Source organism: Biomphalaria glabrata, chromosome 7 (assembly GCF_947242115.1).
Source record: "Biomphalaria glabrata chromosome 7, xgBioGlab47.1, whole genome shotgun sequence".
In the NCBI taxonomy this organism is placed as follows: domain Eukaryota; kingdom Metazoa; phylum Mollusca; class Gastropoda; family Planorbidae; genus Biomphalaria; species Biomphalaria glabrata.
Window position 1 is genome coordinate 21,836,034 of NC_074717.1, and position 27,375 is coordinate 21,863,408.

At 33.1% G+C, this 27,375-nt stretch overlaps 2 protein-coding genes across 2 annotated transcripts; one reads left to right on the top strand and one right to left on the bottom strand.

The window, feature by feature from the left end:
• Positions 1–2,138: 2,138 nt before the first annotated feature.
• Positions 2,139–11,536, top strand: LOC106079043 (beta-1-syntrophin-like). Its single transcript, XM_013240147.2, has 7 exons — positions 2,139–2,580; positions 4,904–5,132; positions 5,743–6,131; positions 6,969–7,111; positions 7,291–7,487; positions 8,123–8,313; positions 9,991–11,536. The coding sequence occupies exons 1-7, from the start codon at positions 2,359–2,361 to the stop codon at positions 10,081–10,083; spliced, it is 1,464 nt and encodes a 487-aa protein (XP_013095601.1). The 5' UTR covers positions 2,139–2,358; the 3' UTR covers positions 10,084–11,536.
• A 4,082-nt stretch (positions 11,537–15,618) lies between these two features.
• LOC106079044 (aspartate aminotransferase, mitochondrial-like) lies at positions 15,619–25,069 on the bottom strand. Its single transcript, XM_056034849.1, has 11 exons — positions 24,880–25,069; positions 20,322–20,478; positions 19,969–20,097; positions 19,680–19,739; positions 19,474–19,547; positions 19,291–19,378; positions 19,109–19,177; positions 18,190–18,376; positions 17,749–17,914; positions 17,500–17,650; positions 15,619–16,356 (listed from the first exon to the last, which is right to left on the bottom strand). Exons 1-11 carry the CDS (start codon positions 24,963–24,965, stop codon positions 16,234–16,236), a joined length of 1,290 nt encoding a protein of 429 aa, XP_055890824.1. The 5' UTR covers positions 24,966–25,069; the 3' UTR covers positions 15,619–16,233.
• Positions 25,070–27,375: the final 2,306 nt, after the last annotated feature.

The window sequence follows — 27,375 nt, forward strand, 5'->3', positions numbered from 1 at the left end:
GGAACAACAGAGTTTTTTACAATTGAGACAGGTGTGAGACAGGGGTGCATCTTATCTCCCTTCCTTTTCCTCCTAGCCATCGACTACATAATGAGGAGAGCAATGAACCAGACTGCCTTTGGTATTCCATGGCATGAACAACTCCGATTGACGGACTTGGACTTTGCTGATGATGTTGCACTACTCGGGGCTACAAATAAATGCATTCAAGAAATGACGGAGAGCCTAGACAGAGAGGCACCCAAAATTGGCCTCCGCATAAACTTGGATAAGACTAAAATTATGCGAGTTGGATATAAGGCAAAGGGTGTCCCCGTCAGACTTGGCGAGTCAAAGCTTGAAGAGCTGGACAAGTTCACGTATCTTGGCAGCATCATAACAAATGATGGAGATGCTTACCATGATGTAGCATGTCGAATAGGAAAGGCAGGGAGCATTTTCCAAAGGCTGCAGCCTATTTGGACTAGCCAAGCCATTGGACTCGAGACAAAAATACACCTTCTCAACACAATCGTCATTCCAACTGCTACATATGCATGTGAGGCGTGGAAGTCATCTGTCAAAATTGAGAAAAGACTAAATGTGGCTCAACAGAGATGGCTGAGACGGATTTTGGGAGTCAGTTACACAGACCGGATCTCAAACAAGGAAATCCTATGCCGAACTGGGAGTCGAACACTTGGTGAGGTTGTGACTGAGCGTCGCATGAGGTTTGCGGGACATGTTCTACGTCAAAATGAATTACGCACACCAAGAGTTGCGATAACATGGAAGCCAAAACGAGGAAAGCGCAAACAGGGACGTCCTCGTATTACCTGGCGACACACCTTCATGGAGGACCTCAGAACAGTGGACACCAGGTGGGAGGAGGCTTCAGACATTGCCAGTGACAGATCATTATGGAGACAGCTTGCCGCCCAATGCGCCGAACGGCGCGGGAGGACCTTAGTCTAAGTCTAAGGCCTAGTAATGCTGAGTGGACTATTGAATCCAAACTGAATTTCCATTTGTTTGGAACAATTTGTTTCACCCACTCTTTTCAACATCTTTCTTGAAGAATAATGGAAGATGCTCTCGAGGCAACAGAGGTACGGTAAGCATTGGAGGAAGAAGAATTTCTAATTTGCGCTTTGCGGACGACATAGATGGTCTGTCAGGGACAGATGAAGAACTAGCTGACTTGGTGATCATGACCAATAGCCTATTAGAGGCAAAAAGCTAACAAGTGTCATTAGTTTCCAATATCTTGGAGCTATTGTCTCAGATGAAGGAACCAAACCTGAACTACTGGCCAGAATTGCACAGTCCATACTTGCAAAACTCAAAACAATATGGAAAGACAAAGGCAAAGTCCTCGACACTAAAATGATACTGATGCGCTCCTTGGTTATAGCCACAATGTTTGCGAATCTTGGACACTGACTGCAGAAAGATTCATAATATTGGAATTGAGATGCAACAGAAAGATCCTAGGAATCACATACAAAGATTGCATCACAAAGGAAGAGATTAGAGACAGGATTAGTTCAGCGATCGGACCCCATGATGATCTGCTAATTACTGTCATAAAACATAAACTAAAACCTTCCTTCAGAGAACAGTACCAGGAAAAAGAAAAGAGGCAGACAGAGAAATAAGCGATGGGAAGACAAAATAAAAGAATGGAAAGACATATCACTGAAATGAGATTCTATCAAAGGCAGAAGACAGAGAGGGTCATCAGATCGTGTGTGGTGCCCCAACAGTCCAACAAAGGGATGGGTGAAGACAGATTTACAAGATCTATACCGGTATACAAAGACTTTAGAATCTTCGATCCAAGACTAAGACTGCTTTATTGATCATTATGGAGATTCGTTTTTTGTTTGTTTTTTTACGTGCAGTTTACTCGATCAGCGAAGTATGCTAATGATGTCTTCCTTCATATCTTGAGGCAGAAAGTCGCACATCCTCACGATGACAGGTCCTGAAACTTGTTTCGCCCCTAGCCCCCCCCCCTTTTTCCTAGATCCGCCAGTGATACAGATAAAAGGTAACAGCTAGCACTGCAAGGTTACCTATATGTATGTTGATTGTATTTTCTATACCCCCCCTATATAAAGCGAGAAGAGGTATGGAAATTGGACAAGTACTGGGGAGCCTTACTTTTCTTTCAAGGTCACAATTTGTTCGTTTGCCAGATTAGATTAAAATGAACTTTACATCTATGCTGCTATGCATAGATCTATGTGTCCTTTCATACGAGTTCAGAGATATAGAAATCTCGACACGGAAGCTTTTCGAATAGAACACAACAACCATGATAGAAATCAAGAAGGAGTAAGGAGAGGACCGGTGTGTTTATAATTGTCGACCAAAATGGCTAATGGTATGCCGCGGTCTGGAGCTTTCGATGTTTTTATTCGCCAACAGTGGTGCCCTGTCAGCGTAACTTTAAATGAGGAATCCATCACACTTACACTTACTGAGAATCCAGATCAGGCAACAGCATCGAACGGTTCGGTTGATAACGGCCATGGATTAGCCAACGGAAATGCTGATCTTCCCGAGTCAATCACAGGCCAAAAGCGCTACGTCAAGGTAATAATAAACTCAACTCACGGTATTAGATCTAGACATAGACTAGATCTAGTATTGGATCAGATAGAATTATTGTAATAGATCCTGCACACTTACTATATAGATGAGTAGATCTATATTAGAGAATCTATCGAGGTTTAAGTTTTAAGTTTAGACAGGACGTCACAGGAGGGACAGCCTTAGCAGCGCTTAGCATAAGCTTTAACTTTAGCCTTATTTTTTTTAGGCATTTTACTTTTTAGTTAGGCCTTAGTCAACTTATTGGCTTAAAGGGAAACTCCGATGGTTTTGACAATTTTTGATATAATATGTGTTTTGATTTACATAAAAATGAATATATGATTCTTTTTTTTTTCTTTGCAATAAAATAACTTAGTAATTGATGTTTTTCCTGTGCATCCAAAACAGTCAGACTTTCACCGGGTTTCTATATGACGTCACAAATGTGTTTTAATCTATTGACTTATTGTATAACAGGAGACCATACAGCAAAGTTTACATTCTCGTAAAAGAAATATATGCAGTTAGGTTAGATCTTGTTACAATCTTGTAAGCAAAGAAAAAATGCGTATTAAAAGTAGATTTACATGCTTGACTAACCACGGCAGTGTGTATTTTCTCGCCAGACCACTCAACACACAACAAACACTATCGCTTGGTTGTCTTGTCATGACCGACTACACATAGTCTCGACTAGCCTTACACTGACCAGTTTGTTCGAATCAGTCAGACACACGATCTATTTACTTCTGGGGACAGAGAGAGGCTTAGATGACAATGTTACTCTTTTTCTCGAGTTGATTATCCTAATGCTTTTAGATCTATCTATACATGTATATATATATATATATAACTGTATCATAGCTCTGGACTAGGCCGTCACTAAGCCTAACAGCTACTGTAAGAATGAAGCGATACGATTGGTCAAATCGAGTTTCTCTTTCAGTATTGTTGAGGGAAGTGATGTATGAACTAGCTTAAAACAAAATCTCATAGAACCCCGTTTTTTTGAGATGTCAAGAATTTACTGACTAATTTATTTAATATAAATGTTTCTAAGCATATAAAAAATGGTAAAATGTTTACTATTACAACTTTTTACGCAGAATTTAAATATATGTCAATAGCTCAAATTTGAAAAACCATTGGAGTTTCCCTTTAACTTAGTAGGCCTCAAACTACTCATAGGCCCTTACATAATAATGATATAATCATATTCATTGTCCATATTAGTCCATATAGTTGATATATCATAAAGATCTAGATCTACTTACAAATTTCAAATTGTGGCACCCAATTTAAAATGCCTATTAAAGGATGCTCATGCTTTGGAGGTCCCCTCTAGAGGCCTAGCCCTAGCTCTACCTCTTCTATTTTGTTTTAACAATAAATGAATAACAACTAGATGTATTACTAATATTACTATAACTATATATATAAATCTATATCTATTAATTTTAGAATTAAATACCAAAATGTGAATTGTAATACAAAAATTTGTTATAGATCTTCAACATCACGAACATGCATAGGAAGCAACTCAAATGCAAAAGGTGCCTGTGGGTTATTCAAAATTGTGCCAGTCTAGTAAAATTATGTTTAAAACCCTTTTTAAATTCTACAGATTTATAAAAAAAACACAATCAAGAATTAGATCTACTTCAATCACATCATATCAACAAATCATTAATACAAAAAAAAAAAAAAAGACTTAACAGTCTCTCATGTCCTCAGTTGGTTAATTAAGGGTTGTGAAAATTTATGCTGTAAAAGTTTGAGAAACATTGCTCTGAGTCTATAGTCTCTAGAGTTTAAAGTAAGTCTGTCAGAATCTAGTAACTTACTATCAAGACCTAGTAGTCTAGATCACTTTATGCCACTATAGATTCTTGATAATAATGTAATTGTTCTTAAGGACTGTAGTTTAAAGACTGTATTAAGAAGATCTGGATTCTATGCTGTCCCAAAATAAAAGATTAATAAATACAGAAAGTAGGTAAAAACTAATAGCGTAACAAGGCGTACTTAAGAAAATGTTGGAAAAAAATACAAAATTTTTGATTTATTAAGTAAATAATTATAGGTCTTAGAAAAGTGCTGTATTAGTAATGATTTAATAAATATTTTTAAAAAATTGTTATTTGACATTTAAAACATTTATATCTAGCGTGAGTATGTCAATTAGCAATGTATTTCAAAGTTGATGCTCAAGATACTTTTTAATACTAAAATGCATTAGTTTCTGTTCAATGATATTATCTAGTAATTAACAAGTATATAATATAATAATACTATATATACCCTTTTTAAAATTTTAAAACAGGTTATCAAAGAAGATCAGCATGGCCTTGGTATCAGTATTAAAGGTGGAAAAGAAAATAGGATGCCTATCCTCATTTCTAAAATATTTAAAAATATGGCAGCAGACAAAACGGAGAAGCTATATGTGGGAGATGCAATACTGTCTGTTAATGGGGAAGACTTGAGAGATGCTACTCATGATGATGCTGTGAAAGCTCTCAAGAAAGCTGGAAAAATTGTTGAAATGGAAGGTTAGCAACTACTAGCAAAATTTACATCAGAACATTTTGTACTAAAGAAGTTTTATTATAAACAAATGCTAGTGTATTTATATTATGAAATATATACAAATTAGTCCCTAAAAAATATGTTTCAGCTCACAGATAACATGGAGCTGGCCAATGTATATAATTCTTTGGGCATTTAGTGTCTGGTGTCAACTATCATGAGATCTTATGTGGACATGTTTCAATAATTACATATTAGTGTCACTGACTAATATGACAATAAGTTGGACTTCACAATATTATAATTCAACTTCTATACACATATAAATATTTTTTTTTTCACAAAATTATAATTCAACTTCTATACACATATAAAAATATTTTTTTTCACAAAATTTACCTTGACAAGTAGATGACTTCAATTAGATTTTTTTTCTTAATTGTAAAATACCTTAATCTACTATTTACATCTAAAATATGTTCTTAATTATAACAATAAATTGTATATCATTTATTTTTATTGAACTTTTCATGACGGCTCAGTGTGTAGTAAAATATATTTTTTTATTATTGCAATTAAAGTATGTTTTTTTTATTACTAGACTTTATCTGATTAGTTTTGCTTTCTTTTCAGTGAAATACTTACGAGAAGTTACACCTTACTTTAGAAAGTCTTCTCCTTTGAATGAGCTGGGCTGGGGCACACAAGACTCTGTTCAGAAAGATGGTACATCCAAGTCCAGTTGGTCAGAAACCAAGACCTTGCCATTGAAGATGTGCTATTTATGCCGCAATTTAACTGTACCAGATTCAGAAAAGAGGACACTGGAATTACATTCACCTGATGGCAAAGGAGTCTGCACTCTACGATTTCCAGATCCAGCGACAGCATCTGACTGGTTTAATGCTATTCATTCTAATGTCATGATGCTTACAAAACAAGCCATAGAAGATGCTAATGAGATGTTGAGGACGGCACCTAATCAGCATGAAATTAGACATATGGGATGGTTATCAGAACAAGTAATTACTACTGTGAACTATTTATAGATTAGAAAACTCACTTTCTTTAGATTTTGATTGTTTTTGTTTTTTTATTAGATTAGCAGACAAATTACCATACAGTTTCTTTCTTTACCTTTGCTTTTTTTGTTATGAAAAACCTAGATTTCACAAATGAGCTCAAATTTTGGTCACTATTAATTTAATTTTTTTTTAAAAGTCCATACAAATTTTTAGTTTATATGCAGGGCATGCAGATTTTTTCCCCTGGGTAATACTTTCAAACAATAACAGTTTTACTTTTAAAATGCTACTATGTACTTTAACAAAAGTTAACAGCTTTTACATGAAAAAAATGGATTTAAAATTCGTTACTCCAATAGATCCAACATTTACTTTCAAATGTATAATCTACATATTATAAAGATCCTCTTCTCATGTAGATTTTTTTTATTTTTTAATAATAAGAACTAACAATAATAAGAAAAACAACTTTGTAATAAAGGTAGAAGTCATGCCAAAGTATTTATATACCTGATAACTTATTTACTTTAGCCTCTCATTGAAGGTCAAGATTATTGTTTTTAGGCGTTTGATTGCTAATGGTAGTGACATTAATTTGTAAAACATTAGATAAAAAATAATATTTTTTTTTTTTAGATTAAGATAATTTTGTTCAAAGAAATTGGGTATAAATAATTAACGTCAAGCATTTTCCTGATTTCAAAATCTAGGGTCTTGAAGTGGTGGGGTATTTCTGGTTTTGAAAAGTTTCCTGAAATTACCTTGACTTGCCAGTGACACATTCAAAGATTATTTTTATAATACCTATTGTTGATATACGTTTTATCCTATTAGCTTACAGGTGAACAAGGTTCTACTATATGGAAGCCAGTGTTTATGGCTTTAACAGACAAAGATATCTTACTCTACGATACAGCACCCTTCAGCAAAGAGGAGTGGGCTACACCATTTCAGTCACATCCATTATTAGCCACAAGGTATTCTGTCCTTCAAGATCTTTTGCATTGTTGGCAGGCCAAAGCTGTGCTGTTTAATAGAGGGAAATGAATTATTTGATAACAATGGGCCCTCTGCCAAATCACTAACAATATTAATTTATGTTTTGTCATTACTTGATCTATTTTTAATGTTTTTTTTTTTTTTTTCATTTTATAAGGCTGGTCCACTGTGGGAAACAGAGCAGTCAGATGACAGGTGCTGATGTCATGTCCTTTGGTACTCGATCAGGATCCCGCAATGGTGTAGAAGTTCACATTTTTCGAGTAGAAACACAGAGAGATCTTGCCTTCTGGTCACGTGCCTTAGTGCAAGGATCACATGGGGCGGCCATAATAACAAAACAAGTTTCTTGTTGTAAGTTATGAAACCAACTAGTTCAGAATCAGTCCTTTGTGTATTTGTGACTAGTCCTGACATTTTGGAACCAGTCCTTTGTGTATTTGTGTGACTAGTCCTGACATTTTGGAACCAGTCCTTTGTGTATTTGTGACTAGTCCTGACATTTTGGAACCAGTCCTTTGTGTATTTGTGTGACTAGTCCTGACATTTTGGAACCAGTCCTTTAGTTAAGTAGGTCACAGTGAAGAGAAAGTTTAATTTTCTACATAATATCTCTAATGATTAAAATAATTAAAGAACAAAGGATTAAACATGTCTGAGTTTAAAAAAAAATTATATACATTCAGTGAATTGCAAAAACTCAGTTTTGTTTTGCTTATTTCTCTAGGCTTATTTTCCAATGGACCAAAGACTATTTCAAAATGTTCAGTTTAGTGTAAACAAAAATTGTATGGATAAATATACATTTTGTTTTATAAGAGAACAAATATTTCTTTGCCATAGTTTTAATTTGATTTAAGGTACCAGTTTGAACAAATTTTGTATAAACTTTTTCTTTAATATTTTGTAGCGATATTATTATTATTATTCTTTTCATTAATGGAAACGTATAAATAAAAAAAAATACCAAATTTTTTTTTTAACTTAAGCTGCTGTATGGAAAAACAAGAAGGCTAAATTAACAGTGCACTATGAAGATGGTTTTACATTACGAGAAGATGCCGAAGGTGCTGAGAGACCTGGAGAAATCTTATGGTCTTATCCTTTTGAAAACTTAAGAATGTCCTCTGATGATGGTCATAGATTATTGTGGTTAGATTTTGCTGATATTGGTGAACAGGTAGGCATCTCTATGACCTTTTGCAACATTCTTTGTCATAATTTGAATAACAGATTGAATGTAATCATAGTTTAGATTTCTAATTTAATATGCAGATATGTAACTTCTGTTTGTCAAAAACAAAATTGCAATAAATACCAAATTTTTAGTCTAAATATGTAATGATATTTAATTTTGAATTATTGACAACTTTAATGGGATAGTTCTTTATTATTAATTTGAATCAGATTTTTGAAAAAGTTTAACTTTTGGACTCCATAGCTTGAGAAGCAGTGGAATTTTTGTTTCATATTTGTTTCAATACAATAGCACCATTCTGTGTCATCAAACACAAATTCCTCTCTCACAAGTGAATCAAAATTGATTACTTCTGATTGAATACAATTGCAATGACATTTTTATCAATCACACTCACAATACTAGAAATTGAGTAATAAATACAGTCCATTGCTATCACAACTTTTTGATGCAGTAATTCTACCAAGATGTAATCTTAACACGGACATGTATATTTTCATGGTCAAAAGTAAAGGCACATGCTGTTTGTGCAACTACTATGAAATAACCAAAGTTTTAGCGCTGTTTACTAATGATAATAGCTGAAAAAGTAATAATTAGTTCTTGAGTTTAAGAAATAAACATAGAATTGAGTCCTAATTCTTGCAAGGACTGAAAATTAGGTAAGTTAAGTTGTGAACAGTGTTCATTTTATTACATTGATAGATATGGTTAATAATAAAAATGCATGAGAAAACTCATTTTTAACTTAGAAACTTTCTTTCTTGCCAGGCTGTTGATTAGTTCTTAGTATTAGCAAATTTTTTTAAAGGAGTTAGTACTATTCGTTCTAGTCAGATGTTTTCTGATATAATATTTGAAATGCATACCTATATTAATTTAGGTCATATACACATTTAAAAATAAACCATGCTTAAAAATGATATAATTAAGATTAATTAATAAAAAAAAAATTTTATTCATGTTTAAAAATTGATTTTATTTTAAAATTGGATATGCTTTGAATATCAAATATGTATGTAACTCCAACCTACTCAGACAGCCATTAAACAGTGTGAACAGTAGAGACTCAAGATCAAAGATCGTATTAGTGACCTTTTAAAGTTTGTTATCATTATCATCAAACTTCATTTGTGTGAGGGCCCAAGAGGCTCAAATCTTTTTTTTTTTTTTTTTTTTGTAAAAGCCCTGGACAGAACCCTGCTGTTGTGAGTAAAGAACTTGTGGTTTCCCAGACTTTCCAGATTGAAGTCAGCAAGTCTGGGGAAGTCAAAAATGATATGAGCGTGCCGTAGTATGATTGTCTTGTATAGTGTCAATGTGAGACCATGATGACAGTGTCAATATTATGGTCCAAAGTTTTACAGCTTTGAGTCAGTGACCAAGACAATCTGTGTTGCCCTTACATGTCTTTTGCCAAAATCGAAACTGCAAAAAAAAAGTTCAGCAGGTTTTTAGAGCAACACTAACATATAAAATGAGATGACAGTAAAACACTGCAGTACTATTTCTATCATTGAAGCAGATTGCATGACTGTTGAGTTGTCCTTCAATTGCATTATTGTTGGGTGGTTCCGCTGTATAAACTTTAATTGTGAAATCAGTTCAAATTTAACAGTTAAACAAATAGAATTGTTATCTCTTTATTATATTCCCCAGGAGTTGGATCTGAATACTTGCCCAAAGCCTATAGTGTTTGTGATTCATACCTTTTTATCAGCCAAAGTAAGTCGTATGGGACTTATAGCTTGATGATATTGTCAGCTGGAACCATTGATGTAAAAGGAACTATTTTTCTAGATTTGATACATTGTTGATATTAGACAACGGCTGAGTGTTGATAGTGTTGGTTGTACCACACCCCAAATGTATTGAACGAAATATGTTCTTTTAAATCTTTTTCTTTTAATTACTGTTTTTAGAAGAGGATATGACACACAGTCTTTTGGGACAACAGCCAAAAATTTCTGAACGGAACATTTAATCAAGTCTATGCCATTTTCAAAGTTAATACATTTCTGTAACAGAAATTTAAAAAAAAATCTATGCCATTTTTAAAGTTCACAAGTTTTAAAAAACCAACAACTGGTTAACTGATTGAATTTTAATGTCAAATTTATTCCTTTGATTTCTTAGGTTTCTACTGTGTTTTGTTCTGTACTTAGTAGAAACTTGAGATATATATATATATATATTTGTGTATGCTACGGGTGAATAGTTGATATTGTAAATAAAAGATAACCCCAAGATGAACCAGAAGGTTAGATTCAGTTAATTTCTGAAATGTTAATGCTGAGATATTAAGACATCTGTTAATGTATAGCAAGCTTTCTTGTGAATTTTTAAAGAAGTATTCATTGTATTAGTCTCTTGCTCTGATAGTAAGAATAAAAATTGTTTACTGTAATCATGAAGTGATACATTTGTTTTGAACAAACTATTTATTTCTCCTTAATGTCACATTTTGCTTGCTTTGCATATCTTACAAGGTTATGAGAAAATAAGGTTGTTAGTTTCATTTTCTTCCCAAAACTCTTTAAAATGTTTTTACATATTTTACATTTAAATTATGTTTACAGCTTAAAGGTTTCTTTTTTTTGAGGCCTAGAGTATAAAAAAAAAATGTTTGGTTGTGTATGTGTTTTTTTTTTATTGCAAATAATGAGTTTGTTATACCTACAAACTCAAAGCTGTTGGTGGGGCAGAGGAGGTTGCTTTTTGAAAAAAATCATTTGTTTGTTACATGTGTTTCTTAACAATTAACTAATTACAACATACTTTGACTAATTGTTATACAATTTTATTTACAATAGTTAAAAGATAATTTTTGTTTTGTTGGCTTTGACCTTTGATATGTTACTTTTAGATAAAAAGAGCTAAAAAAGTTAGTTGCAACAAATGTGAACGAATGAATGAGTACATTTTTATATAAAATTCTAATATATATATATAAAAAAGTGAAGCTGCATTCCTAAAAAACTGCATAATATGAGAATAGGAACTATCCATTGCATTCATGCTGCTGACAGAGTGTACAGATACTTGAGTAGTGTATACAAATCTTATTTTTCTTTTCTGTTCATAGCTCTTTCATCAAAACACAAAACAAAATGTGGCCTTTAATATCTGTTCTTTTTTATTTTTTTATTTATTCACTTTGATGTTTCAATGTTGTGATTTGAAAATACATGAGCTTATTATATGAGTTTTTTTGTTTGTTTGTTGTTGTTTTAGTTTCAAAGTGTTGATTGCACAGCTTTGTATTCTACACATTTTTTTTTTTCACTATTTGATAATGAGCGTGGGTCATTTTGTGAATCTTTTTTTTTTGTTAAGAACTTTTTGTTTTTTTTAAACCTTCATTATTATCTTTAAAAACAAATAGAAAATTAGATTCAAAATTATTTAATTTATTTGATCTGTATAATGTTAATGAATTTATGTATACTATATTTGCAAATGTATTTTTTTAAAGCATCCCATTTGATGATTGTTGGAAATTGCAGAAGTAAATCCATTTTAGTAGCACCCTAAGGTAGAGGTTCTCATTATGACCCCAGGATCTCTTTATACAGTTAAAACATGCCCACAAACCCCTAAGTGAAAACACTACATAAATGCTTAGTACATAAGTAAAAAAAAAAAGCAATTAAAAAAAAAATATTTTGTTGAAGTGCTTATTGAAATTATAATTTTTTAAAAAATAAAATTGTAAAAAAAAAATTATGACCCAGATGATATTGATGAGATTTTATGAAGTATTTATGTCTGGCTTAATATTTGTATGTAGCAACTGCAAATTTACACGAGCACAAATTTCTAGTCAGTTTCTTTTATTTGTGATGAGGTTCATATCAGCACAGAATCCATGTTCTGACAAATAGGAAGAAGGGAAAGCAGTCAACAACTTCTATGCAATGACCCATAATGCAGGATATAAAATTGGAATGTTTTTGTAACCAGAGTTTAAGGTATCCTGGTTCAAAGATTGGTTTGAATTCCTCCCTTGTTTATATTTCAATCAGCTGCTCCTGTATTCATATGGATTCATGTGTGATTGGGATGTAAGTCCATGATCAAAAGGGCTCAACACCCAGTTGGGAATATCCAAGTGAAGAATGTCTTCAAATCTTTGGTTGAGTTGTATGTAACAGACATGTAAAACAATAGTGAGGGGCCAGTTGATATTAAAATTATTATCTCTAATGAACTGGGTGTTAGTTAAGAATTCTTCTAATTGTGTACAATTTTCATCTTTTTCTGTGCGCCCCCCCCCCCCCCCCCCCCCCCAAATTCAGTTTGAGAACCACTGCCCTAAGGGAAAAGCTGCTAAATGGTTTAACTCTTGTCTGTATGTCACTGTTAGATCTATTGAACTATTGAAAATGTTTATTTCACCATTATCTTCTTAGGTGTAGCTGCTACTTCTGGTCTTTGGAAAGTTTTACAGTGTATGTTGTACCGAATGTACATACTTTTAAACCATTTGTTAAAAATATCTTGAAAAGAGCAGTCTGTGTTTATTTAAAAACAAAATATGTCTCTTTATTGTCTTCAAAATAGTTTAAAAGCTATTTGTGTCCTTCAAAACAGTAATTTTTTGTTTTTAAAATTTAGGGAAAGCATATTTTATAAACAAACTTACAAACCATTTTGAAAAAAAAAAAAAAAAAAAAAAAAAAAGGCAGTTTTACGTTGTATAAATGAAATAAGAATATTCACTACTGGTATTGCCCAAAATGGTGGTGTTTTTAGTCTTCCGAAGGCATGTACTTTTGTTTTGAGAATTAAGCAAGCATTTTATATTTCCAAACGATATAAAAAGACAATTGTTTTAATTCAATATATGTATATGATTTAGAGCAGGGTTTCCCAAACTGTGTTCCTCAGAACCCTTGTGTTCCACAAGGCATGAATGGATGTTCCACCAACTACTAGAATAATTAACTAGCAGGTAACCAGGTGAAAGAATCTCTCTAAGAAATAAACTAAATGCTCAGAATGGGCCAAGTGTTCCATTAAGGAAAATGTTTTGGAAACTATGAACTTGGAGCATTTGTAACTTCATGATTACTGAAGAAGTCAACTAAGATCCTAATTGTTTGTCTAGAAATTTTTTGAATGATGATAATGTTTACTAATTTGAGATCACTGTTGTGAATGTGATAGATAAAAGTGTGTATGTGTGTGGGCAGGCAATGTAGGACTTAAACTTTGTTTTAATGTACATTTACTTATGATTGAATTTTGTTTTTCAAGTAATACCTTTTATGTTCAACATGATGATCTAACTAGTAGAGTGCTTGCCCTTTGTACCATTTTTCAGGATTAAAACTAGGCTGGAAACAGGGATATCTTTTCTGGAGAATGTTCCTACCTAGCATCAAAAGGTACTTGACATTGTAAGAAGTGACTGTTGGTTGTGCTGGCTACACACCATTTAATAACAATTGTTCTATCAAACTAATGAATTATGTATAATAAGTTTTTTCTCCAAGAGAAAAGTACTATATTTATAAACAACTATTTTGCTTTCCAAATTTTCTTTCTATATCCTGCCAATGAATTGGCATCCATATCATTTTGCCTATTTCTATCATATAGTTGTACCATGTGTACACTCTCCCCTACATATTGTCCCCTATAGAAGCCATGAGTTTTCTTCCAGAAGCACTAGGGATAATGACATCTCAAGTGTATTCGTGTTGGTGATCCAGTCTACGCTATTTTTGTATCCATTGACCTCTTGCCATGAGTTGTGTATGCTCTCTTTCATGGCATGAATTTTCTTTGCTCCTTACCTGTCTTCCTGTATGTGTTAAATAACAACCAGGGCTCATGGTAACAGTTTTACCTCAGCTTTTTACATTTCTAGGTTTTTCTTCAATCCATTTTTTGTTCTGATGTTAATACCGAGTTAAATCCCCTGAGCATTATAAATCTTTACCCTACTCCATTATGTTTTGGACTTTCTCTTACAGCTTGTGTAGAGCTAAAGACATGATAGGCGTTATCATTCACTTGAATTCTACATGATCTATTTTGTTATCAGGTTGTTGTGCACTATATTAACTGTCATTTAAGTTTGACTTTCTATGTTGGGAGAGACTTCTTTAAATATATCTTTTTTTTCCTCAAAGTGAATCTCAAAACTGTTTAGTGCTATTATAAATTTTATTCTTTGAAATTATTTTTTTTACGTAACAAAAATTACATTTACACCCTATAGCTTTACAAATAGTAACTCTTCAAATAGGCTATGCCTATCTTTGTTGCCATTATTGTATTGAACATGTTTTATTCTTTAAAAAAAAAATCCAGCTTACTGACTCCTTGTTTTGACTAGCATCTGTAAAGTGTAAGCAATGATTCTAGAGAAGGATAGACTTATTGACTTTGTTACTAAATACATGTACCTAGTCACACAGTTATCTGCATTTGTATATGCTAACAACCCAGTGTTGTATTCTTTCACCATTGATATGAATCTGTGTCCAATTATGCTTATAGAATTCAGTCATGCATGCCATGATTTTCAAATGTATTTAGGTTGATAAGTAAAATTAATTTCTCTACAACAATTTTTTTTTTCACTCAGTGATGTGTGTGATTCTATGTTAATTAAATACCTCTACATTTCATAGTTCAATCTACATTGGACACAGTGCTGCCCAGGTACAAGAAATGGCCAAACACATATAAGATTTGTGGGGCTGAGTTAGTACATATTAGGGGCTTCTGGAGTATGACCTATTTTTTTTAACACTATAAGGTGCACCCAAGAAGAAATCCACATAATAGAAGCTCAATAAAAATTCTCTTTTAATGTTAATCTAATAAAATAAGGCATATACACCCTCTAAGTCCCATCTTTAAAAATGTATATATATATTTTTTTTTTTTAAACAGGAACTTAATTGTGCAGTGCTAAGCTGCAACATCATATGATCAACATTTACTAATTTGTAAATAACAATTGTTAGAAACATTATCATAAATATCACAGTATTGAGTAACTGACAAAGAAAACTATGATGTAGGCGAATTACCATCAAATACCTGCACATTTATTCTTTATAGAATTTTTTTTTAATAATGTTATTTTTTAGCTTGAATAATTTAGATTAAGAGAAAAACAAATTGAGCATGTGAATCATTAGTTCAAGTATAAATCATTTAAGTAAGATTATATTTTAAGAAATATGTGTGTTAAACTGTGTTTCACAGAAATCTCAACAATCCTTGTTCAAACATTCACACCATACAAAGAAGAAAACCAAGACTGCATCATGTTAACATCAATTTTATACATTTCTAACAGTAACCCAGTGTAGATGTACATACAATATTTTCCATGACACAAAGACAATGTGAGAAAAAGACAGCATAAATAGAGACAATAAACAATATTGAATGATTGCATTAGATTAGATTAGATCCACCTAAAACATGACAGATCCATAAGAGCAGAAAGAAAACACAAGACCAAGCTCTTGTTTCTTTTTACCCTATGGAACATTTCAATAAGATTGTAAACTATTATTTTTTTCCATCATAATATCTAAAAGCTTTTAAAAAAAAAAATGTTCATAATATCACTTAATTGCAAGGAAATTGTTTCTACTAAATAATGAACATACTCATATAGTTTGGACATTAGTTCACACATGTAAAAGGAAAGAGGAACAAATATTTCACCAGATTCAGATTGGGAACAGTATTTCACTTTTCAACATATTTTTTTCTGGTTATAATAAAAAAAAAAAAGACAAGTGTAAATAAATCCTTTATGAGATCACAGTATTCCAAGGAAACATTTACACTTGGTTCTAATAAGCCTACATGTTTTCTATCTGCTAAGCAGGATGTTACAATAAAAAGTCACTTTGCTAATCTCTTCCTTTACTTGGTAACCTGATGAATGGCATGAGCCAAGTAGTCTACATTGTTGGAAGATACACCAGCCACAGATATCCTGCCGTCCTTTGTCAGGAAAATGGAGAATTCTTTTGTCAAGCGCTCAACCTAGATGATAAATGTTTACTTTTACTGTGATGATTTTTAAACATTTGCTTAAATGCAACAAATTAAAAAAAAAAACACATGCTGCACCTGACTTGCTTGTGTGGCTCAAGACTCTGAGCCCACTGAACAAGTTTCTACTAACAAGTAAAGGAATGAAGGCTCCTCTGAATCATAAAACTTGGGAACAGATGGAGCTTGCTAGCTTGGAAAGGCGATTGAACTAGAAAAGGTCAGTTTTGAGATCTAGGTATTAATCCCAGAAAGGAAACCCTAAAATAATACAGGAGGCACACATTTCAAGGTTTGGTTTGCATTAAGTTTAAAAGTAAAGTTCCCCTTTCAGACCTTGTGATCTATAGGTCAGATATGGCCGATGTTTAACAAGGGTGTCATGTGGCCAGCACAACAACCAACACCTTTTATTTTCCCCAACTAGTGTCACATACCCATTAGAGCTGGGCAGACCGGGAGGCACCCAAAGATCACGAAATTAAAAATCCCAGTCTTCACCAGGATTTGAACCCAGGACCCTGGTACAAAAGCAAAACACTTTACCGCTCAGCCACCATACCTCCTTTGCATTTAATAGGGACAGCACAAATTGCCTCAGTCAGTGGAAGAGATCCTCTGGTTTAACTGATAGAAAGTAAAGTACCCCTTTCAGACTAGCAAATTATACGGCAGATGATGTAAAGGTTTCTATGGTTGATGGTTAACAATGGTGTCCAATTGCACAATTACCAACTGCCTTTACTTTCCTCAAATAATGTCAGTTACCATAAGAGTTGGGGAGACTCAGGAGCGTCTTACAAATCTCGATATTGAAAAACCCAGTCTTCACTGATATTTGAACCAAAGAACCCTAGGTTGGGAAGCCAAGCACTTATCCACTCAGCCACCCAACCCCAATACTATAATACATTTTTAAAGAGTTGATTAGCTTTTGTACATGCATATCTACTAAATTAATTTTAATGAATTATTTTAAAGTTTTTAAAGTTATTATTGTGATGGCATTCATCTAATCATTTGTAAAAAAGAATAACAAATTTGTTTCTAGCCGGTCTTTTTTTTTTTGTAAATCAATCTTAAACCCCATTAATATGTTCAGTAAGTAGATCAAAGCTTAATAACATTCAATACCTGATCTGGTTTAAGTCCAGTGAAGCAAAACATGCCAATTTGATCAGTAATGTGTTGCCAGTTACGACTTGATCCTTCTTTCTTTAGACCATCTCTGAGACGTTGCCTCATTGTAATGATTCTATCTGCCATTCCTTTAACCTCTTTCAACCTGTCCGTACAAAATATCATATATTTAAATGTAAAATTCTTGTCAAGCTAATTTAACAAACGAGTACGCAATGACCAAATAAAAACTAAAGGACTGACCATTGAGCATTGAGCTCTGGAGTGTTAAGAATCTTGGCAGCTATTCTAGCTCCATGTACAGGGGGATTGGAGTACAAGGGTCGAATGATAATCTTAACTTGTGACATCACCCTTTCAGCTTCCTCAGCACTAGAGCAAATTATAGAGAAGGCTCCAACTCTTTCACCTTGAATTAAATATAATAAGTATGAATTGTCATTCTATCATTACATCTAATTTCTTTATAAAGATGTATAGTTCATCTGCTTCTATGGAAAACATTTACACCAACAATTCACTTTCCCTTTCCCAATAAAAGTTTTAAAAGAAAAAAAAAGGAATTTAACTGGTGCTTTACAATATCCCAGAGTCAAAATTCTCTACCTCTATAATATCTATTATAAAAATTAATGCAACATTTTTAATTAAACAAAATTGTGTCAGTGCTAAGAATAGCTTTACCATAAAGTCCCATGTTTTTGGAGAAAGACTGGCTTAGGGCAATCTGATGGCCATCATTAATGAAAGTACGAACTGCAAAAGCATCAGTGTCTGTGCTTCCACTAGCAAAACCTTGATAGGCCATGTCAAAATATGGATAGAGTTTCCTTTGCTTAATAACTTGACTCAGCTCTTTCCATTGCTCAGGCTGAGGACACAAATAGTAAAAACTCACTATCGTGTTAGAAATGGAAGTGAAGAGGTCTAAAGAAATCACTAATCTTTTAGCTTCTTTAGCACTTTGTCAGTCTTTTATCTTTATGCTAGTCAATGTTTATATTTTAGACTAAAATTTTTCTAAACAAGGCAAGTGTGGGTGCTCATCAAAGGGAAGGAGAATTGAATAGCATCTTAGAGAAAGCAGTGAAAACAGCCTAGAAGGCACCCTCTTGGGGCTTCCATGTGGTGCAGGCTACACAGGCCTGTTCATATTTTGCATGGTTCAGGCCAAACTTCAACTTGTAATGCCCCCACTGCAAGGAGGATGACAAAATCATGTCTCAACTCTTTTTTTACTGTCCAAGTATTGTTGAATTATGTTTCCACAAGTCTGGGAAGCCAAATGAATGGTGACATACATATATTGCAGAAAACTGCAGGGCTTTTGGAAGAGCCTCTCAAACAGCCTCTCAAACACTCACTGGCATGGTGTTTGATAATGATGGTTAGTTGTAGAGCAGGGATGAAACTTTGTACTTACAGAGCATAAAGAAAAGTTGTCAACCCAAACCAAAGTTTTAATGGGAATAAGCGCCTAGGAACTAATTGTAAAAGGATTTCATTACTACAAAATGCTGTTGAAAGAGTGAATTAGCTGAATAGAAGAGTGTGTATGGAGAATACCAAAAAAAAATTTAACTAGTAAATGCTGGACTCTAACCTTGGGGTCAACACCAGTAGGATTATGGGCACAGGCATGGAGCAAAATCACATCACCTTCAGGAATTTTCTGCAACACAAAAATTTCATTATCAACATCACTATGGAACAGTGTTTTACTATTCCTATTTTATTAATAGCAAGACCTAAACAAAAAACTATTGGTACCAAATAAATGTTTACCTTAATATCTTCAATGGCACCTTTAAAATCAAAGCCACAAGTGCTAGGATCATAGTATTTGTAGGAGTTGACATTTAAACCAGCATGCCTAAGGGAAAAAAGCCCATGCTTTAATTCAATGCTGCTAACATTTACATCACAAAATATATCTTTATTTTGTTCAATAAAAAAGTAAACATTTACTTGAGAATAGGAGTGTGATTGCCCCATGATGGTGTAGGTAACCAAAATGTCTTACTTTTTGTATACCACTTGGCCTGGTAAACAGAACAAAAAAAAAGCAAAACATAAATAGATAGATATATACATTTTTCTTTTGAAATATTTTTTTTTTAAATAATGACAGAAAAAAAAAGTAAGAAGTTATGAATATAGTCAAGTTAACATACAAAAAAATTAGCTCCAACACGCAATGCACCAGTTCCAGAAATAGCTTGTGTGGTAACATTCTGTAAAAAAAAATAAAAAATTCTCCTAGATAAGGCACAGTCTTTAGACACAGTCATTACATTTTAGTTGAACACTAATTACTTAAGTTTAGTTCATGCATGACATTAAACGAAATTAAATTATAGACAAATGTGTAGAACAACAATGTTGTTGTTTTTTTCTATTACATTAGTGTCAGACATGCATGGAGATACAGTAAATGGTGTTACATTAAGAGATGTCACTGACCAATTTCTCTTTAATGACTGATGAATCAGATCCTAAAGCTAACTTAATGGCAGCATTGTAAAAATCTGGAACTCCAATAATTCCTGCATATTCTTTGTCAAGTCCAGCTTTAAGAATTTCATCTTCTGCCTGGAAAAAAAAAATTATTCTCATTAGGCTACTTTAAATGTTAAAGGTATAAAATTGTAAGAATTATTTTGAGATGAATCAAGAGTACAAACTTGAGTCTAATGGTTGGTAAAATACTATACTATACTACTATACTAAATACTAAAATGAAAAAGGAAAACAAATTTTCTTTTTCAAATAAAAAACAAAACGCTACTATAGTTTTTTTTAAAGTGAATACAAACTTTCTTCACAGATGGCAAAACATAGGGCTTTCCTGCATCATCTCTGTATGCTCCAACACCAAGATTCATCTTTTTAGGGTTGGTATCTTTTTTGAATGCCTCTGTAACACCAAGAATGGCATCAGGAGGGCCCATTTCCACATTGCTCCAAATTGCACTAAAACATAAATAAGTTATTAATTAAGTATATCTATTTCTTTGTTTACAGTTGTATAGAGGTGTGTCAAAGTTTAATCAAATTATTTAGTGCTGGTACTGCACAACAATTATCCAACTTATTTTTTTTTGTAAATCTATACATCTTTTTTCTATACAAGCATGACTCTCTTGTAGCTACTTTTGTAAACCTATACACATCATCTTTTATAGGTGTCAAGTTTTAAAAACTTTATCTAGCGTCCCAATGCATTATCCTGCTGTAGGACTTAATTAATGTAGACACATAGTGCTGCGGTAGGAGCTATTGAGTTTATTTGATAAAAAAAATATGTGAAAAATGCTGCAAAAATCTTCATATTTTTTCTTATTGAAGAACTACATTATAATTTCCTTTCAATAATTCTCAAACTCACTTGAAGACACGCCCTGCACTAATACATCTTTTATTTTGTGAAGTAAAGCACAATGGTGTCATCAGATTGCATGGAACTCTAAGCCCACAGAAGTGAATAGTACTGACAAGCTAAATAGATTTCATTGTGGACTGGTGCTATTAATTATATAGAATTACAGATCTAGTTAAGACAGTTATTATAACAGAGGATGTCTTGATCATGTTGTGATGTATGATGCATTATAAGAAAACAACATTGACATCATTGATCTTGGGGTAATTCTAATTGGAAATCCCTACAATCCATTATTTTCTCTATGTTCCTATATTTATATAGTATAGATCATATTTGGCGCTCCATGTTCAGAATATTGCATCTAGATTCTAGAATGACTAGGTCTAGATCAGGGGTTCTCAACCTGTGGGTCGCGACACCCTAGCTGGTCGATTGGCGAATTACCAGGGGTCGCCTAAGACCATCAGAAAAATGTATTTTTCTTGTAGAAAAAAAAAGACATTGTACACATTTTTTAAAAAAGTTATTTACTTAAAAAAAAACACTATAATTGTAATTCAAGGATAGATGTTGAGAAACAACTTAATCTAGATCATTATAATGTCGCAGCATAAAAATGGTGTAATAATTTGTTTTCAATTATTTATAGGGTGAAAAATTACGAGAAGCATATTAGTTTATAATTAGCAATACACCATCATGTTGTTGAAGGAAATATTTTCATTATGGAACAAACCATGAAAATAGACCTCGAACAAAAGAACGTTAAGAAAAGAAAATATATGGATGATTTCTTATTATATTGTTTTACTTCAATACTTAAAGCTGGCATTGAAAAAACTTAACGCATCATTTGTACAGAAGTTCTCTTTTCAGTGTCAATAAGGCAATACAAACTGAAACATCATTGTGTTAACAAACATCCCAGCTTTGCCTATAAGGACATACAGTAGTATAGTTGTAAAGATGACAAGAAAGCCAGGGTATAGAAATGATGGCGATTTTAAAGATGAGTTCTTTCTTTGTAAACCCGTTGAAACGTCTACTACAGCACTTGATGTATTTGACAAAAATGCTGATTCTTATCTTATCTTATATAATACACACAGATGTTACTTTTTCTGGAAAAAAAAATCTTGTCCAAAAAAATGTATAGTGTCTGCAAAGATGCTGGTCAAAGTATGTTTGGTTGTTAGTTAGGGTGTTCAACTTTTGGTAAAGAATGAGTCACCCAAAAAGTCATCGGAACATATTTAACTCATTGATGAATATTAGTAATTTCCACATGAAAATGTTAGCCCTTTGAATTTTGTAAATTCAAGTGTTTTAAACAAATATTAAATTTTTTTCACAGCCTTTTAATGAATTTGGTGAATCCAAAAATGTTTCTGCTATTTCACACTCAAGTTAGCTGAAGTAAAGTTCGAAAACGATTTTTTTATTTTTTAATAAGAAAACAAAATCGCAGGTTGAAGCGCTCTTTAACGATGTATGTGAACTACAGCTACGAGTTAAATTTCCAACATCATATATTTGTGAAACAGGATTTTTTAACTTCTTAAATACAGAAGTATAATTGATGCAGAAGATGACATTTGTTCTGATCTTGCAAAGACAGCCCTATAATTCCTGATATGGTCAAACAGAAACAAAGCTCAACCATCAAAATAACGTTGTAGCATTTTTCACAAATTGTCGCAACACTTTTGTAGCAATGTATGACTCAATTGCTGGAGTTTATTACCATGTTTTCCAAATTGTCACATAATTATAAAACCATGAATTGAAAAGTTACAAAGTCATAAAGGTACAACCTCAATTATTTGCAATTTAGGTATTAGCAGAAATATTTAGTGCTTCTGGATTAAACATACAGCTTTGGCAATTCATATCAGTTATTCACATTTTGATTTTGATGTTATATATGACCCCCCCCCCCCCCCCAAAAAAAAAAATTACAGTTGGGGTCGCCACATAGTGACCAAATGCAAAAAGGGGTCGTTGTACTAAAAAGGTTGAGAACCGCTGATCTAGATCTAGTTACATGTAGTAAATTCTAGTGATATAATGATTATAATATATGATTATTATATCCCAGAGTATAGTCAGTATAGACATAGAGTATCAAGAGTCTAGTGACAATTCACAAATCTTAGTTAGACCTTCCATATATAGTAGTTTATTTATTTCGGACATTACATGAATTCGGACATTCGCTGTTTTTGTGGTCATTAAATAATTATTTTTATATTTATTATAAAACTAGCGCACTGTATAATGTGCTTGTCCATTTTCCAATGATTCTGGCCCAATTTCCTTCCATGTCTTTTTATGTAAGAAAAACTAATTTCAAATTTGTTAGTCAGGTTATTGTTTTTTCCTATGTTACCCGGATGACTTTACCTCTTCCTAGGGTTAAGACTATATTTTTTGATTGGCTAAGTCTATACTAATGAGCCCGGCAATATTATTCTGTTTTTAGAGCGAATTTATTTGATTCATAAGCCAAGTTGTTTGATTCCATCCAAAAAAAAAAATTAATAGGGTGTCCAAATTAAATTACGATTTTCTTACCAAAATTTATTTCGGACAGCCAGTTTTGGACATCAATGTTAATGATCTTATATTATATTTGTTCGTTTTTTGTTGTATTTTTTTAATAGAGAATAAATGGGCAAATGTTTGGAGTGAGCTTGGTACATTGAATGAAGTTAAATGCTTAGATCTAGACCTACTAGATAGATCTAGATTTATATAGAGAGAATATAGAATATATAGGATTCAGTTAAGCAAGAATGGCTATCCTAACAGGTACTATACTACAAAAGATCATCTGTATTAGAAATTTATTAAATTAATAAACAAAAAACACAAACATTCAACACACAAAATGTCTAAAAGTCGGTGCAGAAGTCACTATATCCCAGTTACCTAATTTTGGTAGAATAAGTGTGTTCATATTTTTATTTTTTGTATTCGTATTTATGCATAGTTTGAAAACATCCTTATGATTTCATGTGAGGGGCTATGCCTGGGGATCTTAAAATTTAGTTAATATGTTAATATAGAATTAAAATCTGAGTTTATTGATGCCTAAATATAGAGACTGTCCAAAATAAATTATAGTGTCTGGAATCAAATAATGTGGGTCAAATTTGTCCAAATTAAATGAAAACACACAGCCTCTTTGACCTTGAATATAATAACAAATATAGGTTAGGGGTACAAATATAAGTAGTCATCCTTATTGACCTTATTCTCCTTTAACTAAAGAAGACTTTGATACTTCATTTTCTTATCAATGTCGAACCATTGTAAAATAATGCGCTGTCAAAGTCAAACTTTCACATTTGAGCCTATAGGTGTCCGAATAGCATAAACTACTCTAGATTATAATCAACTTATCAAGATCTAGTCGTAGTCCAGATGTAGACTCACTATCTACTTTTTTACTCAGAAAACTTCACTTGTATTCTAGATCTAGATTCTAGATTGATCTAGTTCCAGATCTCTAGCTCACTCATCCTGACCATCTCAATAGTCAATAGTCATTGACATGAATATGATTGAAGAATGATTTTCAAGAGTCTCATCATGTGTGACAATGTGTCTCATTGAGACTTGACTGGCTAAATAGAAATTGAAATTGCTCAAATTCTAAATAAATTTTATAAAATAAAAAAATCATTAAAATAAAAAATGTCCAATATAATCATTTATCATATAGATTCTAGATCTAGATCATAGTAGATCTAGATCTAGAATAGATCTAAAATAATCTAAATTCTAAATTAGACTAAATTCTAGATCTAAATCTAAATGAAATCTATTATAAGTTATAAGTCATAATAAGTCTAGTATAATTATCTAATGACCTTCATTATCATTAATTTCTTTCGTGTTAAGATATTTATTGCTTCAATGAACATTTACAAAACTAATAACTAGATCTAAATATTGAAAAATCATAAATAGAAATGTTTCCTTACTTCTGTCTGGTTTGAAGCCCAATATTGCGAGCAGAATATAAAAGACGAAACATGCCACAAGAGTTCCTCATTGTTGGGGCTGCCATCTTGTCAATACAAAAATAAGTTCAGAATAAGTTCAAGGATAAAGGGAAGTCACTAAGGAGGTTTTGGGATCACTAACTCCGATCTTTACCTCGGCGCAGTCTAAGGCTTTAGTGGGACCCTCGTTAGTGCAACGTTAGGTTTGGTTATCTTACGCACAGTCACGTGGTGTAAACATTTAGACCGGTGGCTAATAGTTTTATTGGAACTTCGGGTTACCAGGCACCTGGGGCGGACTGGCTACAGGGGCGTAACTAGGGATTTGGGGGCCCGGGGGGATTGACCTCTTTGGGGGCCCTTCCATTTTGACATTCGACATGTGACATGGGATAATGTAGCCTACGCAAAAATATATAAGCCCCAAATCAAATTGGTTCAGTATATTAGTAAACTTAACAAAAAGTAATCAAGACACTGTTAATGAATAATACCGTTGTTTAGTAATTAAATAATATAATTATAAGTAATTAAAGATAATAATGCACAAGTGACAAATCTAAATTGATATCGCTTCACGTCGTGCATTCTGTGCAGCAAAGGCATCTATAACATTAACTACATCGATACTTTCTAGTATTTGTGACTTCACTGACATTAAAGCCATGATATGCCTTTCTTGTGTCATTGTGCTCCTGAGATAGTTTTTGATGAGCTTGAGCTTTGAGAATGATCTCTCACATGACGTAATGGAAGTGGCCTGAGTTAGCGGTATTCGGAGGAGGTTGCAAAGTTTGAGCACACGTAATTACCATATGAAGCCTTTTCCCTCAATATGTCTATTGGTGATTGTATTACTGGTTTGTTGATGAAAAGTGCTCGTGCATCAATGACATCATTGAAAAAGCGATTTGCTATTTATTTCATCATACAAACAGGAAAAGTAGCACAGTTAGTCATAAGCGGGTCTTCATCTAACAGGTGTCTTGGTTCAAGAAGAAACCCAAAGGTATCCATTTTCTTTCCAGCCTTTGAAATCTGCCCTTCATCTCCATATGAAATATGTCCAGCACTTCTGTCGCAACACGTTTGAATTGCAGTTCTATTGACAGTCATACATTAGAACTCAACTTCCCATCAAGTCTTTTCTTTCTTCTGGTTGTTTTGATTACAGGGAATCCATAGTATTCACTACCTTCTTTTGCTTTTTTTGATGGATTGGGTATTTGTCAGTTTTTCATCATTTTCAAATTTTGCAGAAAGCATGAAAGGGTACTAATTTCTTTAGCAGCTTCCCGTATATGCAGTCCAGACTTTGTTGTTACTTCTGAACTATATTAATTGGGCGCAAGAGCTTTGACCATAATTCACGATAGGCAAAAAATTCATAATTTTCCACTGCATGAAGAAGATTCTGTGCTAATATTATATGGTATTACGTCATTGTTGGTTGTTTATGTTTTGTGCGCAAGCAAAAGTATTCAGAGCATACAAAAGTGGGAAAGATCCATATCTCGTTATGCTCGAGTATAGAAATACTCCGATAAGTGGACTGCCGTATTCACCATTACAACTGCTGACGAGTAGAAGACTCAGGGAATCATTCCAACTGATCCCAAACTATTGAAACCATAGGTAGCTGAAAATGCAGAGACATTACTCAACGAACGACATATGAAAAGCAAAGTGAAATACGATGCAAAAGCAAGACTACCTAAAGATTATTCTGTCGGAGAGTTCGTCTAGGTCAAACATGGCAGAAAGCAGTTGTCATAAAAAAAAAAACATTCAGCACCCAGATCTTACATCATAAAGACAAATGGAAAAACATACAGAAGAAATCAACGCTTTTTGAATAAGAGATTCGATGAAGACATCTCTGGGTAGGCTACTATGATTCCGATGGAGACAATGAACTGCAAACTGTTGGAACAAACGAAACAGACAGTTATAGACCAACGTCTAGAGAACTTGTTGTGCCAGTCAAGACAACCAGAAGTCGACGAATTGTTAAAGTTCCTAGTAGACAGGGCCGGCCTTAGGCCACTGCAGCCTATGCGGTCGCAGTGGGCCCCGCGCTATCATATGAACCGAACTAATTCTAAGTGTACATTATTAAATTAAACCATTGTAATGTATATAAAATAACAGGGTTTTCGCGACCTCCTGATTTTCCAGGGCCTCCAGGAAATCTCATGAAAAGGCAAAATATACGATAAAGTCCTGAAATTTTTTTGAATTTATTCAAATCTCCTGAAGAAAAGACGAAATCGACATTATGGGGTGCCTATAAATAAAAAGTGGCATTGCGAGCTTTCATTTGATAAAAATTTATTGCAAAGACGAAAGTAGGCCTATTTTCTAATTAATAAAAAAAAATAATTTTGACATTATGCTCATCCCTACCCAGACTAGGCCCCACGCAATCCGTTTCGCATAGGGCCCTGCAAATGCTAGGGCCGGCCCTGCTAGTAG

Excerpts from the sequence above, each read along its gene's own strand:
- LOC106079043 (XM_013240147.2), top strand. The coding sequence starts at position 2,359 with ATGGCTAATGGTATGCCGCGGTCTGGAGCTTTCGATGTTTTTATTCGC. Across the intron at positions 6,132-6,968 it reads TGGGATGGTTATCAGAACAA|CTTACAGGTGAACAAGGTTC; the intron begins GTAATTACTACT and ends TTATCCTATTAG. Across the intron at positions 8,314-9,990 it reads TTGCTGATATTGGTGAACAG|GAGTTGGATCTGAATACTTG; the intron begins GTAGGCATCTCT and ends TATATTCCCCAG.
- LOC106079044 (XM_056034849.1), bottom strand. The coding sequence starts at position 24,965 with ATGGCAGCCCCAACAATGAGGAACTCTTGTGGCATGTTTCGTCTTTTA. Across the intron at positions 19,379-19,473 it reads AATCACACTCCTATTCTCAA|GCATGCTGGTTTAAATGTCA; the intron begins GTAAATGTTTAC and ends TTTTTCCCTTAG. Across the intron at positions 17,651-17,748 it reads CCAGAGCTCAATGCTCAATG|GTTGAAAGAGGTTAAAGGAA; the intron begins GTCAGTCCTTTA and ends TTGTACGGACAG.